We start from the raw sequence: 16,718 nt of genomic DNA, 5'->3' as shown, positions 1-16,718 counted from the left end.
AACCGCTGTTGCTCAGAGCTCAAACTCTTGAGCGAGCTCTTAATCAACTGAGCCACTCAGCCGGCCCTGTGACCCTGAAGCTCTTGAGAGTGCTTCTTCCACTTTAAGTCATAGCAGACCAGCCACCATCCATGGAGGAACCTTTGATTTGCTGGCCATATTTGAAAACGGTATCCTCCTAACTACCCTGTGAGGTCAGTGGGTTCAGCCCTGTTTTAAAGATAAGGAAACCGAGGCTGAGAGTAGCCCAGTGTCTTGTCCAATACCACATGGCTTGGCCTGCAGAGGAAGTGGATTCAAACCTGTGGGACCCCCAAGACTGCTTATCTCGCCATATTATCTTGCCTCCAAAGAAGCCGTTCATTCATTCACTCATGCAATCAGCAGTTGTTTAACGGACACGTGCCCGTGCTCAGCAGAGCGTCAGGCCTTACACTAGGATACACTAGGTATTCTGATGGCTCTCACGGTTTACCAGGGTCACAAAGGAGGTGCCCCTAACAGCTCCTGAACCAAATCCCCCCTCTCTCCTCCTTTCCTCTCAACCTTGCCTGCCGTCCAGTCCTTCCTGCAGTTCAGCCTGCACCCCCACAATGAAAGCAAGACCTCTGCTCCCAGGTGACCTCCCCCACCCCAGGTGGCAGCTCCAGCGTCCTGAAGGTCCTAGGCTCTCACTTGGCTCAGGGAAGTTAGTACTGTGATCAAGTCCCTCTCTCGTCCTTTGAAGCTCCTCTCTTCTCTCTGCCTCTCTCCCATTAGGGCTTCCTAAGGGTTCCCGCCCCACGGGTGGATGACCCATCTGGGGGAAACCTCTCCCAGCCAGACCCCTCACACACGCCCCCCATTGTTCATTCTCTCCACCTCAGAATCCTCAGGCCCCAATATTCCACAAGCTGAAGTTTGAAGTGGGTAGAGGCTCCAGAGGGCATCCAACCTGTCTTTGTCCCCACTAGGAGTTTACAAACTGTGGGAACCTGGACAAGAAAGGGAAGACCCCAACCCTACAGGAAGGCATGGAATCTGAGGACAGACTTGAGCGGGTGGGTGGCCAACATAGACTGCCCACCTTTCAGGGCACTCGGTTCCCTTTTCCCCCCACAGCTTTGTTGCGATTTAATTCACATGCCATACAGTTCACCCATTTAAAGCATACACTTCAATGGCTTTTCGTGTATTCACAGAATTTTACAATCATCACCCTTAGCACATTTTTTGTTGCCCCAAAATGAAAGCCCACACCCCTTAGCCATCACCTCATCTCTCGTACCCCACCCCCAGCCCTGGGCAACCACCAATCTACTTTCTGTCTCACAGATTTGCCTGTGCTGGACGTTGAATATGAATGGAATCATACAATAGGTGGTCCTTGGTGACTGGCTTCTTTCGCTTAGCAAAACATTTTCAAGGTTCATCCATGTTGTAGCTTGTATCAGCCCTTCATTCCATTTTGAATTTTATGGTCCATATACCACATTTTGTATATCCGTTCATCGGTTGCTATACATTTGAGATGTTTCCACTTATTGGCTATTATGAATTATGCTTCTATGAATATTTGTGTACAAATTTTTGTGTGAACATGTTTTCATTTCTCTTGGACATATATATGTGTATGTATATGTATATGTATATGTATATGTATATGTATATGTATATGTATATGTATATGTATATATATATTCTAGCAGTGGAATTCCTGGGTCATATGGTAACTCTGTGTTTAGCCTCTTGAGTAATTGCCAGGCTGTCTTTCAAAGTGGCTGTATCATTTTACATTCCTACCAGCAGTGTATGAGGGTTGCAATTTTTCTACATCCTCACCAAGATTTGTTATTACCCATCTTTTAAAAAAATTCTAGGGCTGGCCAAGTGGCTTGTTGGTTAACAGTTGGCTTGGGAACGCAATCTCTGAACAGTAGGGCCCTGGTTCGGATCCCACATGGGGCCAGTGGCACTGCCCTCTACAGCTAAGATGGTGAACAACAGCTTGACCTGGAGCTGGGCTGCCGTGAGTCGCCGGCGATGGTGTAGGCTGCAGTGGGGCTGCAGTGGGCTGCCGGAAGCTACCATGAATGGCCGACAGCCAGTGTGAGTGGCTGGCAGATGGCGTGAGCTGCCATGAGCCGCCATGAGTGGCTGTCCAGTGGCTGGTGACCAATATGCCTCACCTGGGAAGAGTGCAATGATAATACCAACATGGTCCAATGAAGCAACGTCCTCCACAGCTAGACTGAAGACCAAAAGGACAGCAACTTGTCTGTTCCCCTTCCCTGATTCCCCAACACTGTTCCTCCCCTCCCCCAATTCCCCAATAAAATCTTAAAAAAAAAAAATTCTAGCCAACCTAGTGGGTGTGCGTGTGAAGGGGTATCTCACTGTGGTTTTGATTTGCATTTCTCTAATGACTAATGATGTTGAGCACCTTTTCATATGCTTATTGGCTATTGGTATATCTTCTATTCAGGTCCATGGTCCATTTATAAATTAGGTTATTTGTCTTTTTTTTTTTTAAGATTTTTATTGGGGAACTGGGGGAAGGGGAACAGACAAGTTGCTATCCTTTTGATCTTCAGTCTAGTGTGGAGGATGTTGCTTCACTGGCCCAAGTTGACACCATCATTGCGCTCTTCCCGGGTGAGGCACATCAGTCACCGGCTTCTGGACGGCCGCTCACGCTGGCTGCTGGCTACACACGGTAGCCCATGGCAACCCACTGCAGCAAGGGCTGCAGCCTATGCCACCGCCGATGACTCATGGCAGCCCAGCTCCAGGTTGAGCTGTTGTTCAGCATCTTAGCTGTAGAGGGCAGTGTCACCGGCCCTCATATGTGGGATCGGAACCGGGGCCCTCTGGCGTCCCAAACCAGTTCTTAACCATCGCGCCACTTGGCCGGCCCGAAAAGTTTTAAATTTTATTAAAGTCCCATTTATCTATTTTTTATTTTGTTGCTTGTGCTTTTAGTGTCATATCTAAGAATCCATTAGATTTTTTTATATAACATAAATCCAAGGTCATGGAGATTTATGTCTATGTTTTATTCTAAGAGTTGTACAGTTTTAGCTCTTACATTTAGGCCTATTATCCATTTTGAATTAATTTTTGTATATGGTGTGAGATAGGGGTTCAACGTCATTCTTTTGCATGTGGATATGTGGTCCGAGCATCATCTGTTGAAAAGACTATTCTTCATCTATTGAATTTTCTTAGCATGTTTACAAAAAGTCAATTGACTGTAAAAGTGAAAGTTTATTTATGGGTTCTCATTTCTAATCCATTGATCTATATGTCTACCCTTATGCCAGTACTATACTGTCTTGATTACCGTAGCTCATTAGTAAGTTTTGAGATCTCAAAGTGTGAGTCCTCCAACTTTGTTCTTTTTTTAAAAATTATAGTTGACATACAATATAATATTTGTTCCAGGTGATTCAACATTTATATTTTTTACAATGTGATCATAATAAGTCTAGTAACCATCTGTCACCACACAAAGTTACTACAATAATATTAGCTGTTTCCCCTATGCTGCACATTACATCCATGAGACTTTTTTTCAAATAACTGGAGGTTTGTACCTCTTCTTCCCCTTCATTCTTTTCATCCATCCCCCAACCCCCTCCCCTCTGGCAACCATCAGTTTGGTCTCTGTACCTATGAGTTTCTTTCTGTTTTATTTGTTTGTTTGTTGTTGTTTTTAGATTCCACATATCAACTTTGTTCCTTTTCAAGATTGTTTTTTTGTATTAAGTGCTCTTATAAGTATTTTCCCCATCTGAGAAGTGGGTGAGCTTCTCTTATAAAATGCCTATGATGGTAGGAAAATACAACAGAGAAAGATGATAAGTGACCTATAATATATATTTCTGGAGGCCACCAAGGAAAGCTGCTCTCATCAAACCCCCACGTTGGCCCTGGACCTACAAGAAAGCAGCTGGGGGCCAGTTGAGTGGCTCAGTTGGTTAAGAGCGCGAGCTCTGAGCAACAGGGTTGCCGGTTCGATTCCCACATGGGCCAGTGAGCTGCGCCCGAGCTGAGCTGCCAACAGGCGGCAGGATGACTCAGCTGGTGAGAGCACGTGCTCCTAAGAACAAGATTGCCAGCTGGGCTCCTGCATGGGATGGTGGGCTATGCCCAGTCGCAACTTAGATTGAACATGGCACCTTGAGCTGAGCTGCCCTGAGCTGCCGACAGGTGGCCGGATGGTGACTGGACTTGGAGCTGAGCTAGCTGCGCCCTCCACAACTAAGATTGAAAGACAACAACTTGGCTCTTCCAATTCCCCAACACCCTTTTCCCCTTCTCCAGTTCCCCAATAAAATCTTTAAAAGAAAAGAAAAGAAAGCAGCTGGATGAATCACAGTGAGATTTTACACCCCTGCTCCTCTCTGAGCCTATCCTCTGCCTGTTGGGTTGAATTCAACTCGGTTGGTAAATACTGTAGTTAACCTGGGAGTCGATGGTAGGTCCAATTATTCTCAGCAGCAGAGGTTTAGGAATGCTTTTCAGGAATGTCCAGCCATGTGGTCAGGGTTTGAGAATAAGGCAAGGGACTGTCTGACCTCCTCCAACTAGAGGGCACTGTAGTTTCCCTGGGCTTGTCGCTGTTTCAGTGGCTCCATCACACAATGAGGATAACAATCCTTGCCCTGTCTACCTCACAGGGATTATTGTGTCAAGGTAACCTCTTCCAGAGAGCCTTCCCTGACTGCCCCCGGTTAAGTGGGGTCTCTCTTCTCTTCCCTCCTACAGCCCCCTATGATTTTCCTCCATCATAGCACTTTCACTCTGCATTGCAAATGACTCTTTTCCTCTCTGTCTCCTCTGGTCTGCGAGCTCTGTGAATGTAGAGCAGGGTCAGCCTTATCTCTGTGGTCCCCAGCACCCAGCACCTGGCATCTGGTAGGTAGGTACTCAATGCCCATCTCTGTTAGACTGAACTGAAAGTGCTCAGAACACATTGTAAGACCTGGCTGCCCCTGGCACAGAGTGATTATTCCCTGTGAAGTTCATGAGAGGAAGGTTTGGTTTCTAGCTGTGGCAGCCACATGGTAAGGCCCAGAACAGTCACTGTGGGCCACCTTCACACTGCTTGGCTTCCAGAGCGGAAGTGATAGAACTCAGTGCTGATGGTAGAAAATACCCAAAGTTCAGCTCTTGAGAGCTGGTCCTAGATGCTCTCCAAGATGGAAGTTTCTCTGACTCAGTGGGTCCAGGTGCTTTACTTCTGCGATACCCTACTTTCCTCTGTGCTGTTCAGCACATATAAGGGATCAGAGTATGAAAAACAAAGTGGCCCATTCCCAAATTGCCCCAAGTTGGCTTTGGGATGCAGCCAACTGAAAACACACACACACACACACACACACANGCCGGCCCCATAGGTCAGCTTTATAGATTCTTTCAAACAGTTTTTCCAAGTAGTTTTCCCAGGTGACTCTTGCACCAGCGGTGTGTGAGTGCTCTGGCTGCTCCATACCCTTGTCCTTACTTGATACTCTCTGTTTTAGCCATTCTGGTGGGTGCGTGATGGTATATCACTATAGGTTGGATTTGCATTTCCCTGACGATTAATAAAGTTGGGTGCTGGGTCTTAAAATCAATGTATTTGTGATAGTATTAGCATTGGGAGGCATTGAATATAGCTCATAACAATGAGAGTGCTAGACGGCTTTTGATCATCTTTTGGTTATATAGACGTTTGGGGGGCACCTTGGCCCTCCTCGTGGGGTTTTCTGATAACAGTGGGTCTCCAGCAGAACGGACGGGTTCACATTCCTCTCCTCTCTGTAGAACATGAAGAAGAAGGAAGGAGCAGCTGGAACCCCCCGAGCCCGGCCTGTCAGCACAGGAGGACTGAGCCTGCTTCCTCCTCCCCCAGGGGGAAAACCTTCTACCCTGGTCCCTCCCGCTGGGGAGCCTGTGTCTGGGGGCGGCTCCCTGGCCCAGCCAGCAGTTGCTCCTGGTTCAGGTCAGTGCTCAGGGGTGACTGTACTTGCTGCTAAGTCCACACCTGGGCTCCTCCTCTTTCCCCGGCAGCTGGGGCCCCATGGCTCCCCTCCTTTGCTCATATGAATGAACCCGTCATTTAGTACCCGTATGTGACACACTGGAAGGTGAGCACCACAAAGCTGATCCTGCCACACTGTGTAATTCCTCTGTTCCCTGATATCCCCCACCTATCCCTTCAGGGTGTCTGGCCTCCCCTGAGGAGCAGGGACTTCAACTTGTTTGTTGCTCTGAAGTCCTCACGTGGGTTTCTGGTTCTCAGAGGGTGCTCAGTGGGTATTTGAGTGAGTGGGTGATGGAGACACGGTTTCTGCCCATGGGGCTTTTGTATCTAGTAAGGGAGAAGAGTCACGAGCACAAAGACCAAATGTATGAGGCCCAGACTCACATCCAGCTGGCATGATCTAGGGAGGCTTCATGAAGGAGGTGACATTGAGCTGGGCCTTGAAGGAAGGAGATTGGGGCAGGGGCTGCTTGGCATCCCAGACAGAGAGCTGAATAGGGCTCAGACTTTTAAACACTGGTGTATTTGGGGAGGTGAGTGGTGGGAAAGAAAATGGGAGCTTTAGTTTGGAGCAAGCCCCTCGGTAAGGCTGTCGGGGTGCTGAGCAGCCGAGAGGCGGCTCCCCCAGCAGGCTGTGTGGTGCTTGTTCCAGGATGTCAGCAATGCCTTTGAGAGACCCCCAAATTCCAGACGTTCGTGCCTAGTGCCAGCCTCTGATGGAGCTGGGATGCCAGTCCATTCCCTTGACCTGACCTCCCCGCCCTGCCTGATGGTCCAGCCTGTACTCCTTGTCTTCTGCAGGCTGGGTGATTGTCACCAGCCCTCAGGGCGCTCCCAGGTTCTCGGGGACAGGATACAGGCCGGAAGCTTGTTCGTTTAAGTGTCATGGGCATTGGCTCCCATATCTGGAGTTCGGGCCTCAAGCCTCAGGCCTGTGGGGAACACCCCAGTCCAGGAGGGTGGCCAGGGAGCCCGCCTGCCCAGGATNTGAAAATGAAAATAAAACTACCATAGTTTCATAAAACTTTAAAAGGATATTATTCACATAATGGTGATTATGTAAAAATATATTTATGGCTCTCGAATAATTTTTAAGTTGTCGTGAGAGACAGGATTGGCTCTTCCAGGGGTTGGCAAACTTTTGAGACGGAACGTAACCCGAAGAGCTGCGTGTGGCTTGGGAGCCGCAGTTTGCTGACTTCTGGTCTAGAGCAGGGCCCCCACATGCCCTTCCCCTCCCCATCTTCAGCATAGGAGTAATGGAGTGGGAGCCTCTGGCAGAGGCTCAATGGTTTTTATCCCCTTAGGGCTGCGGAGTGGCAGCTGGACCAGCCGTCATGGAGTGGCCGGCTGCGGATCACTGCAAAAGGGCAGGTGGCCTACATCAAGCTGGAGGACAGGACCTCAGGTAAAGGCAAGGGAAGCCTGTGAGGGGCTGAGGTGCTATGCCACCCTGTGAAGGGACAGGCAGCCCTGGCCCGGCCAGGCCACTCTGGGGTCATGGGAACCTGTCCTGGAGATCAAAGACCCCATTGTACCTTTAAGCAGCCTCCATGCTCCCCACCTTTAGGTAGGACAGTAGGAACCACTGTCCCCAGGTGTTAAAGGAAGTATTTCCTGTCAAGCACCTGTTCTTTTGGGGGTGGGTGGGTCCTTAAGAAGATACTAATTTTGGAGCCTAAGGAGAGGAGACCTGTAGGTTGGTCCCAAAAGGGAAGCCCCGGAGCTTGTGCTGCGACAAGCTGGGTGAAGACGCACAGCCCTCTGCTGCTGAGCTCTGGTTCTCACTCAGGAATTCTGTTTATCGGCTAAATGGTAACTCCCCAGACTGACCACGCCCGTTAACTGAAAGAGCTGGAAACTGTCCTACTCAGCTTTTTCTTTGATGAGAAGATGAGCTAAGCTGGGCAGTGTTGGGGTCAGCTGGCAGGTGCCATTTTAGGGGAAATCTCTCTGGAAGTGCTGTGCCACCAGTGCCTCTGGGTGAGCTGCAGAGGGCAGCACGGCCCGAGTGGTCTCTGCCCCCAGAATAGTGATTGGGCACAGTGCCTGCTCAGTGCGGTGCCTCGGCATGTAGTCATCTATTTTTCTAATACGTAGAAATTTCCCTTTGTGGGGTGGAATAAAGTGCACAGATTCATAGGCACATGAATTCTCTTCTCAGAGCTGCATCATTTGTGTCTGAGCTGCGGGACCGTGGGTGAGCCACATGACCTCTGGCACCTTGGGCTCCTTTTTCTTGAAATGGGGATCACATTAGTTTCTACTTCACCAGGTTGGAAACCCATCCAATTGCTTTGTGAACTGCAAGGCGACCCAAAGCATTGATTTGTTCTGGAGCATTGGGTTGGCATGGTGACTGTTGCCTGCAGAGGAATGGAAAGAGCTGCCATGGTGAGGCCAGACAACTCTGGCTGAGAGATTGGCTGGGATGTCCCAGCTGGTATCATAAGGGAATGGCAACACCTGTTGTCTGGGTGCCTTGGGAACAGACTTTAAGGTGACCACCTAGTGTAACAGCCACTGCTCAGGGCTGATAGGGTGCTCTTAGCAGGGGGGTCATGCCCACTGGGTCATGTGTATCTCTGTTTCTAATCACTGTAGGCCAGGGGTTGGCAAACTTGAGACGGAAGAGCCGCCAGTGGTCAGCAAACTGCGGCTTGCAAGCCATAGGCTCTGAAGTAAAACTGAAAATGAAAATAAAACTATCATAGTTTCATTTATAAAAATTTTAAAGGATATTACTCACATAATGATGATTATATAAAAATATATTTATGGCTCTCGAATAATTTTTAAATTGTTGTGAGGGACAGGATTGGCTCTTCCAGGGGTCGGCAAACTTTTGAGACGGAACGTACCCAAAGAGCCGCATGTGGTTCTCGAGCCACAGTTTGCCGACCCCTGATCTAGGCCAAGGTTTCTCAGCCTTAGCACTTGTGACATTTGGGACTAGGTGAGTGTTGTGGGCTGTCAAGTCAAATTTAAGATATTTAGCAATATCCCTGGCCTCTACTTACTTGATGCCAGTAGCACACACCCACCACCACCACCAAGCTGTGACAACCAAAAATGTCTCCAGACATTGCCAGGTGTCCCTTGGGGAAAGGGGGAGCAAAATCACCCCTGATTGAGAACCACTACTCTAGTTTGAAGACATCCAGGTGAGTCCTTGATCCCCAAGTACCAAACAAAGGGGGCAGAGAAATTAACAAGAAGCTACAGACTCTAGGACCACCAATTTTGATTCAATTCAGCCTTGATTGCACAGTGTCTTCTGAACCACATGTTTCAGTAGACAATACTTGGTTAAACACTTAAAGCATCAACAAAGATCAGCACATGGGAAAACGATACCAGTTATAAATACCCACAAAAGGCGTGTGTTGCATTGCACCCTGTAGAGCTGTAGCTGATAAGGGAGTGCATTTCACAAGGGCTCCTTTAAAACCAATCATTCTTTTGCCCTGGGTTTAATTAAATCAGCCTGCATCAGATTCTCCTGTGGGTGCAAAACCTTCCTCCCTCCTTTCCACTGGGTTCACTGGCTCCTCTGCAGTCCTACCTCAGGTGCCAGGCCTTTTCAGGTGTGATATACCTGGACCAGGGCCCACCTGCTCCAGGGCCGTCAGGGTGCAGGCAGGTAATGTAACTGGGTGAGACAGATGGAATGGGTGGCCCGTTAGTCTCGTGTGAATGGAGGCCCAGCATTGCTAGAGCTTTGGATTTTAAGAGAAGCCAGAAACCTGGATTATTTTATGTGTAATTTGATTTTGAAATGTTGAGCAGTTAAAAATACTAAAACTAAACCACCTCTGACTTAAACCTTTTCTTTGGTTCTATTCCTGCATCTTCCCTTTAGCCAGAATTTGACTTGAATCCCAGAGTGAGGTGTGCCCATCTGCCTCACAGGAAAAAGGCCCCAGTAGTATGACAGAGACATCAGGCTGGGAGGGGGCTCAAGGATCACCCTGACTTGTGCTTCCAGGGGAGCTCTTTGCTCAGGCCCCAGTGGATCAGTTTCCTGGCACAGCCGTGGAGAGCGTGACGGATTCCAGCAGGTATTTCGTGATCCGCATTGAGGATGGAAATGGTATGTGAGGGTCCTGGTGCTCTGTCCCCGTGAGAAAGGCTTCTCTGCCTCTGGAAAGTGGACTGATCGTGTGTTGTCCCCCAGGGCGACGGGCGTTTATTGGAATTGGCTTCGTGGACCGAGGTGATGCCTTTGACTTCAATGTGGCATTGCAGGACCACTTCAAGTGAGTGGTTCCCGGACACACATGCTCACGCCTCCTCCCTTCTTTCCCTGGACAGGCTGCTTTCCCAGGTTAGGATACCCAGGCGGTGCTGTGTGGCTTGTCTTCTAGCAGAGCCTCAGAGAAACTCACTGCTCCTTTGGGGCAGGCCAGCTTCTCTGTGCTCTGCCAGTCCTCATCTCTGCTTCGAAGTCATTTTTTTGTTCCCATGTCCCGACTCCACCATCCCAGCCAGCTGGCCCGGCCTTTGAGGGGTCACATCTCTTTCCTTGTCCGGCTCCTGTGGCCTTTCTGGGCCTGTTCCTCTGTGATATAGTTAAGTAATGCTTGGATTTTCAGGCCACCCAACAGATGCCCTGGTGGTCCCTTCTGAAGCTAAGACAGGGCAGGAAAGACTGCTCCCTGCCGTCTACAGGCGCCCACCTCAGGCTTCCAGCAAGTGGAGAATGTGCAGCTGCTCACCTGGATACCTCTGGCTCTTCCCTGTCCTGGCGCCCCTGCCTCTGCTGGCTGTTGGATGGGTGTTTTATGGAGGGTGGGAGACCTTGGTGTTGCTCTGACCTCCCTGAGCATCTGTCTTGTCTCACCATCTACCTTACGAGCCCTTGGCAGGGGGCGGGGGGTGGGGGAGACTTTGTCTCATGCCAAGTGCTGGGGAGTAGAGGGCCAGGTTCTCAGATCTACTAAAGACCAGCATTAGGACCCTCTGTAAGTGATCACGTTGAATTTTTAAAGCAGGCTTTGAGACATATAGAATGGTCATCTCATTTTGCTGATGAGGGAACTGATACGCATGCAGCTACTTAAGTGTCAGAGGCAGGATTTGCATTCAGGCCTGACTCCCCAGCCTGTGCTCTTCTGCCACCCTGCTGCAATAAAAGCCTCGTCCTGGTCTGATGGCAGGTAGTAGTGAAGTGAGTATGTTAAGGCAGGGCAGCTGGCCTCTTCCTCACCTTTGTCTTCCTCTCCCCAGGTGGGTGAAACAACAGTGTGAGTTTGCAAAACAAGCCCAGAACCCAGACCAAGGCCCCAAATTGGACCTAGGCTTCAAGGAGGGCCAGACCATCAAGATCAACATTGCGGTGAGTCCCACCCTTGCTTGGCTGGATTGGCCACGGTCAGGTGATACTTGTGGCCACCACACCCAGCCCAGCCCCGAGCCCATCACTCTCTTTCACAATGCAGTTCCGTCAGTTTAGCAGATGTTTATTGAACAGCTAGCTGCCTTGTGCCAGGTACTACACCTGCTGTCATGGAGGGCTGTGCTGTCATGGAGCTCAGAGTTGAGCTGAGGTGGGCAGGTTGAGATGTGATTACAACATGGCAGGAGAGGTTCTGTGACCTAGGGATGTCCTCAGTGCCATGAGCTCCTAGAGGAAAGGCACATGGTCCAGAGTTAGGTGAGCCAGGGAAGGCTTCCTGGAAGAAGTGGCCTGTGAGGAAGAGAAGGGTCAGAGGGTGGTTCACGCAGAGGGAACAGCATGTGCAAAGCCTCTGAGTGAGAAGGACCATGAGTCACTTGCTGCCAGAGCTGGTGATTCTGTCCCGTCTATTAGAATGGGGGTCAGTGTGCCCACCCCAAGCTGAGTCTTGGCCTTGTGCTTTGAGTAAGGAAGATTTGGGAGCACTCGGGGCAGGAGGGCACCACCGTGGGCATGGGGAGTCATGGGCAGCTTCTGCCGGTGGCGGTGTCCTGGCTCCCTATGTCTTCACCCTGAGCTGCCCGGCTCAGGCTTTCCCCCGGTAGCTCCTGTTGAGAAGAGGAAGAGGTCGGACTGGCCGGGTGCCTTGGCCCACTGCAGGGGTGGAGTTGGAGTGATTTGGGGGAAACCAAGGACCACATGGATTTGATTTTGAAGAAACTTTGTAACCCTAAAATAATGTTCTTCTTCTTCCTATCTCTCTCTCCTCTTTTCTGCTTCGTGCTAGTGATGATTTGGGACCTTGAAGTTGGCCAGCTGGCCCTTAAGAGAAAATACAGGTCATACCCAGTGGACTGGTTGGGATGTGATTCTTTCTCTTGCTGGGAGGAAACTAACAGTCACTGAGCGTCAGCTGTGTGCCAGGTAGTGTCTTCAGGCACTTTCTCATATGAACTAAACCTTCTCCCATTTTGCAGGCGAGGAAATTGAGGCTTGGTGGAGTTGCGGGCCTGGCCCAGGGTCGTAGAGCTAGAAATAACGGGCCCAGCTGGACTCACACTGAGCCCTGTGACGGCTTGGACTTGGGGCTGTGGTCTTAGCATTTGAGGAAGCTGCTGCTTTCCTTATGAGCAGGGACCCGGATCATCTTCCTCTTTGGAACTGGCGCCGCTTTCTGGCTCGCGCTTGGTGTTCAGGCTTTGGTTTTTGTTATTTTAATGTTTTATTGAAGTATGACACGCATACAGAAAAGTGCACAAATTACAAATGGAGAACTCAGTGATTTTTAAAAAACGAACTTACCCTCACAAACTAACCCCCAGATCAAGAAGCAGATTATCAGCGTCCTGGAAGCTCCCGCCTGCCCCTTCCAGTCACTCCCGGCCTCCAGCAAACCACTCACTGTCCTGCCTTTGATACCCTAAACTTTCTTTTCCACTGTATTAATCGACTTATACGCTTGGTACTCTGTGCCTGCCTTCTTTCTCTTACTCCTGTAGCGTTTCTGAGAGCAGCCACATTGTCGCATGTAGTTTGTCCGTTCTCATTGTGGTGGCATAGACCATGGTGAGACTGTATGCAGTTAGTTACCCATTTAACTGATGGTAGACATTTGGGCAGTTTCCTGTGGGGCTGATACAGTAGCGTTGCTGCGAATGTTCGAGGGTATGTCTTCTGGCGCACACATGGATGCATTTCTGTTTGGGCCTATATCTAGGAGGGGTGCTGCAGGGCCATCACTTCATAGGTCAGCTTTTTTTTTTTTTTTTTAAGATTTTATTGGGGAATTGAAAGGGGAACAGACGAGTTGCTGTGCTTTTGTTCTTCAGTCTAGTTGTGGAGGACGTCGCTTCACTGGCCCATGTTGGTATTATCATTGCGCTTTTCCTGNTCTGTGCTGTTCAGCACATATAAGGGATCAGAGTATGAAAAACAAAGTGGCCCATTCCCAAATTGCCCCAAGTTGGCTTTGGGATGCAGCCAACTCTGAAAACACACACACACACACACACACACACACACACACACACACACACACACACACTCATTGAAGAAGCTCACAGTCTAGCGGGAAAGCCGACATATAAACAGACCGCTGAGAATGTGAGAGGATAAGATTGTTCAAATGGGAGTGTGCCCTCCCCTCCCCCTTAATATCTCTCTCCCTCCATCTTCTAAGGGGAGTTCTGTCTTTGCCACTCCAGGACTTTAGGAAAATGAGAGACAGGATCAAAGAACTGGGAGGAAGAAATCTCATTTTCTGGATCATTTCTCAATTTCTCCTTTGCTCCGCAGAAGCAGGGTAATGAGCAGTTGAAATTAGAAGTTATGTCAATTCACATAACGAGAGATTAACTTCACACTCTCCTGGATAACTACTGCCAAAGATAGACAATAAGTGTTGGTGAAGATGAGGAAAATTGGAACCCTTGTTTGCTGCTGGTGGGAACGTAAAACGGTGGAGCCGCAGTGGAAAACAGTTTGGGGATTTCTCAAAAAGCTAAACATCGAAGTGTCATATGGCTCGGCGAGTCCACTTCTAGAGATATACTCAAGGGAACTGAAAAGAAGAACTCGAACAGGTATTTGTCCATTTTTTTCTCTGCGTCCCATGAGGACTTGTGGGAGGGGGAAGCCCCATGAGATCCCTGGTCCTCAGCAGGTGGACTCCCGGGTCCGACCGCCGCGTGTCTTGAGCCAGGGCCTCCAGCAGAGGGCGCTGGGGCGACGAGGTGCTGAGGCCCCGAGCTGCCGCTCTAGCCTGACCCAGGTCATAGAGTCGCACTGCTTCCGGCCCCCCCCCTTCCCCAGGCTGCGAAGGAGCCGGAAGTCTGGCGGGCTCCGGGCGTCGCGATGGAGGAGGGCGAGTACGAGTCGGTGCTCTGCGTCAAGCCAGAAGTGCACGTCTACCGCATCCCGCCGCGGGCCACCAACCGTGGCTACAGGTGACTGCCCGCCACCGGGCCAGGCTAGCGCCAACGTAACCCCTTCCCCGCCGCCCGACACGCCCACTGTGGGAGCCGAGGATGGCTACGGCCAGCTGAGGGGCCAGGAGGAAGTCATGCTGAGGTTTCTCCCGGTTGTGGTCAGAGCCGGTAGGGAAGCCCAGACTTTCGGCCGTCTAGGTCCAACGCACCGAGCTCCCGGCTGCGGAAGAGGCGTGGAGGCCGTGTCTAGTGTTTGGGGACCCGGTGGGCTGTCAGGTACCCTGAACGTAGTCGGGAGTGATGGTGTCACAGACCTTTTTCTTTCAGAGCTAACTTGGTGGCCTTGAAGGGATCCTTGAAAAGCCTTAGGGGGGAGGAGACCTATCACAGGCGGAAATCCCGGAGGGGGAGGAAGGGAGCCCAGAGCCGGCCGAAGGGACAGATCGCGGGAGCTTTTAAGCTGATGGCGGAAGCCTAGGGACCCCTCCCTGTCCAGCTCCTTTTGCGTGAACTTGATACCTTCTCACTGCCCGTGGCAGTTGGGAGGAATCCATCCGCACTCCTCTGGCGAAATGTGCCTGAGACGAATAAACACATATACTTGTAGAGTATCTGGAAGGGAACGGGGCGGGGGTTGAAATGGACTTACTTTCACTGTAAACCTTTTTGTACTGTTTGTATTTTGTTACCACGTGTCTATGTGTTACCTATCAAAAGAAGACGAAAAATATTAAAAGAAACAAAGATGTACCTGATACAGACCAACCCGGCCTATGGCTATTTTGTGCCACTGGGGGTGGGGGGTGGGGGTGTTCTTGAAGGCAATATTTGTTCCAGTTGTTTGGAAATACAGGATTGGCCTGCACAAGAATGATGGCGTGTGGACAGATCTGGCCTCTTGTTAATTTCCAAGTGTGTTAACAGGGGATCATAGCTGATTTTGTAATGAACAAATATTTTGTTGAACACCTGCTACACCCATAACATAATTTAAAAGTAGTATGAAAGTGGGCCAGCCGAGTGGCTCCGTTGGTTAAGAGCTCGCTCAAGAGTTTGAGCTCTGAGCAATAGCGGTTCGATTCCCAGCCCGAGCTGAGCAGCTGCTGAGCTGCCAACAGGTGGCAGGATGGCTCAGCTTAAAAAAAAAATAGTATGAAAGCAACAATAGTAACAGTAACAAAAACACATTTGCTTTCTATCATCACTGGAGGTGGGCCACCAAACCAGTGGTGGGTTTGGCCCCTCTTGGACCCCCAGAGAGCAGGATTTCCAAGTGTCAGGACTGACTGGTTTGGCATAGAGGAAACTGTCCTTCAACTTCAGAGCTCTGCTTAGCTTGAATCCAAGGCCCGTCGCCCCAGTAAGAGGAACTGAAACTGAGTCTGATGACTTCTGACTTGTGAATTGAGGATCTGCATTTGTGTAGCCTTCCAAACAACCTATGTCCACAGCAATGGTGTCTCTCAGACACCATATGCTTAGGGACTTCCAAGAAAAGCCTCATGGAAACACCCAAGGTTCTTGCTATTCGGGGATTTTACTGAGCTGCTTCTTAGAACTAAAATGTGAAGTTATTGCTTTAAAAGAGCCAAAAGAGGGCATTGCAATAGGTTCATGGTTTCCTGGGTTTCTTTCTGCCTAGGATACCTTTGAGGATGTTTCTTAAACACCCATTCACTTCTCTCCTGTGTACTGGTGCTCTCCTTTTCTCACTGATGATTTTTCCCCTCTCTACTTTTTCTCCACGATGGTCTCAGCAGTCCCAAATGGTCACTGACCACCGCAGCCTAGCAATGTCTTAAACAACAAGCCCCAGGAGCTGTTTCCTCTATAGAAACAAAACTGGAATTCCTACTTCAGAGAAGGTCTCTATACTCGTAATCTAGAACTGGGGTCAACAAACTATGATCCGCTGTGTTTTTGTATGGCTCACAAGCTCAGAATGGTTTTTATGTTTTTAAGTGTATGGAGACGTTTTTAAAGAAGACTATTTCATGATGTGAAAATTATATGAAATTCAGATTTCAGTGTTTATCAAGTTTTACTGACATACAGTCATACTCAGCAGAAACCATTTGTTTAAAATACTTAACGCACCAACACACTCACATACAACCTATGACTGCTCTCACTGTACAATGGCAGAGTGAGTGTGTGACAGATTGTGTGGCCCTTTTCAGAGAAAGTTCGCCAATCTAGTTTAGAGCAGGGGTCGGCAAACTTTTGAGACAAGAGCCGCCAAGGGGTCAGCAAATTGCGGCTCGCAAACGGTGGCTCTAAAGCAAAATTGAAAATGAAAATAAAACTACCATAGTTTCATAAAACTTTAAAAGGATATTATTCACATAATGGTGATTATGTAAAAATATATTTATGGCTCTCG

General features: G+C 49.4%; 2 protein-coding genes across 2 annotated transcripts in view; one reads left to right on the top strand and one right to left on the bottom strand.

The window, feature by feature from the left end:
- Positions 1 to 6,048, bottom strand: part of SPATA21 (spermatogenesis associated 21) — a 39,680-nt gene extending 33,632 nt beyond the window's left edge. Inside the window, exon 1 of the mRNA XM_019654848.1 lies at positions 6,011 to 6,048. Coding sequence (XP_019510393.1) covers positions 6,011 to 6,048 — 38 coding nt within the window. The remainder of the gene's footprint in view (positions 1 to 6,010) is intronic.
- A 1,225-nt stretch (positions 6,049 to 7,273) lies between these two features.
- NECAP2 (NECAP endocytosis associated 2) overlaps positions 7,274 to 16,718 on the top strand; it is a gene marked incomplete at its 5' end in the record, with an annotated part of 21,258 nt that continues 11,813 nt past the window's right edge. The window contains 5 exons of the mRNA XM_019654847.1: positions 7,274 to 7,418; positions 9,999 to 10,103; positions 10,188 to 10,269; positions 11,240 to 11,348; positions 14,220 to 14,353. Coding sequence (XP_019510392.1) covers positions 7,274 to 7,418; positions 9,999 to 10,103; positions 10,188 to 10,269; positions 11,240 to 11,348; positions 14,220 to 14,353 — 575 coding nt within the window. The remainder of the gene's footprint in view (positions 7,419 to 9,998; positions 10,104 to 10,187; positions 10,270 to 11,239; positions 11,349 to 14,219; positions 14,354 to 16,718) is intronic.

The sequence above is a fragment of the Hipposideros armiger genome, unplaced genomic scaffold (genome assembly GCF_001890085.2).
Source record: "Hipposideros armiger isolate ML-2016 unplaced genomic scaffold, ASM189008v1 scaffold_232, whole genome shotgun sequence".
NCBI classification, from domain to species: Eukaryota; Metazoa; Chordata; class Mammalia; order Chiroptera; family Hipposideridae; genus Hipposideros; species Hipposideros armiger.
Note: the sequence above shows the minus strand (reverse complement) of the source record. Positions and strands in the feature narration are given on the sequence as shown.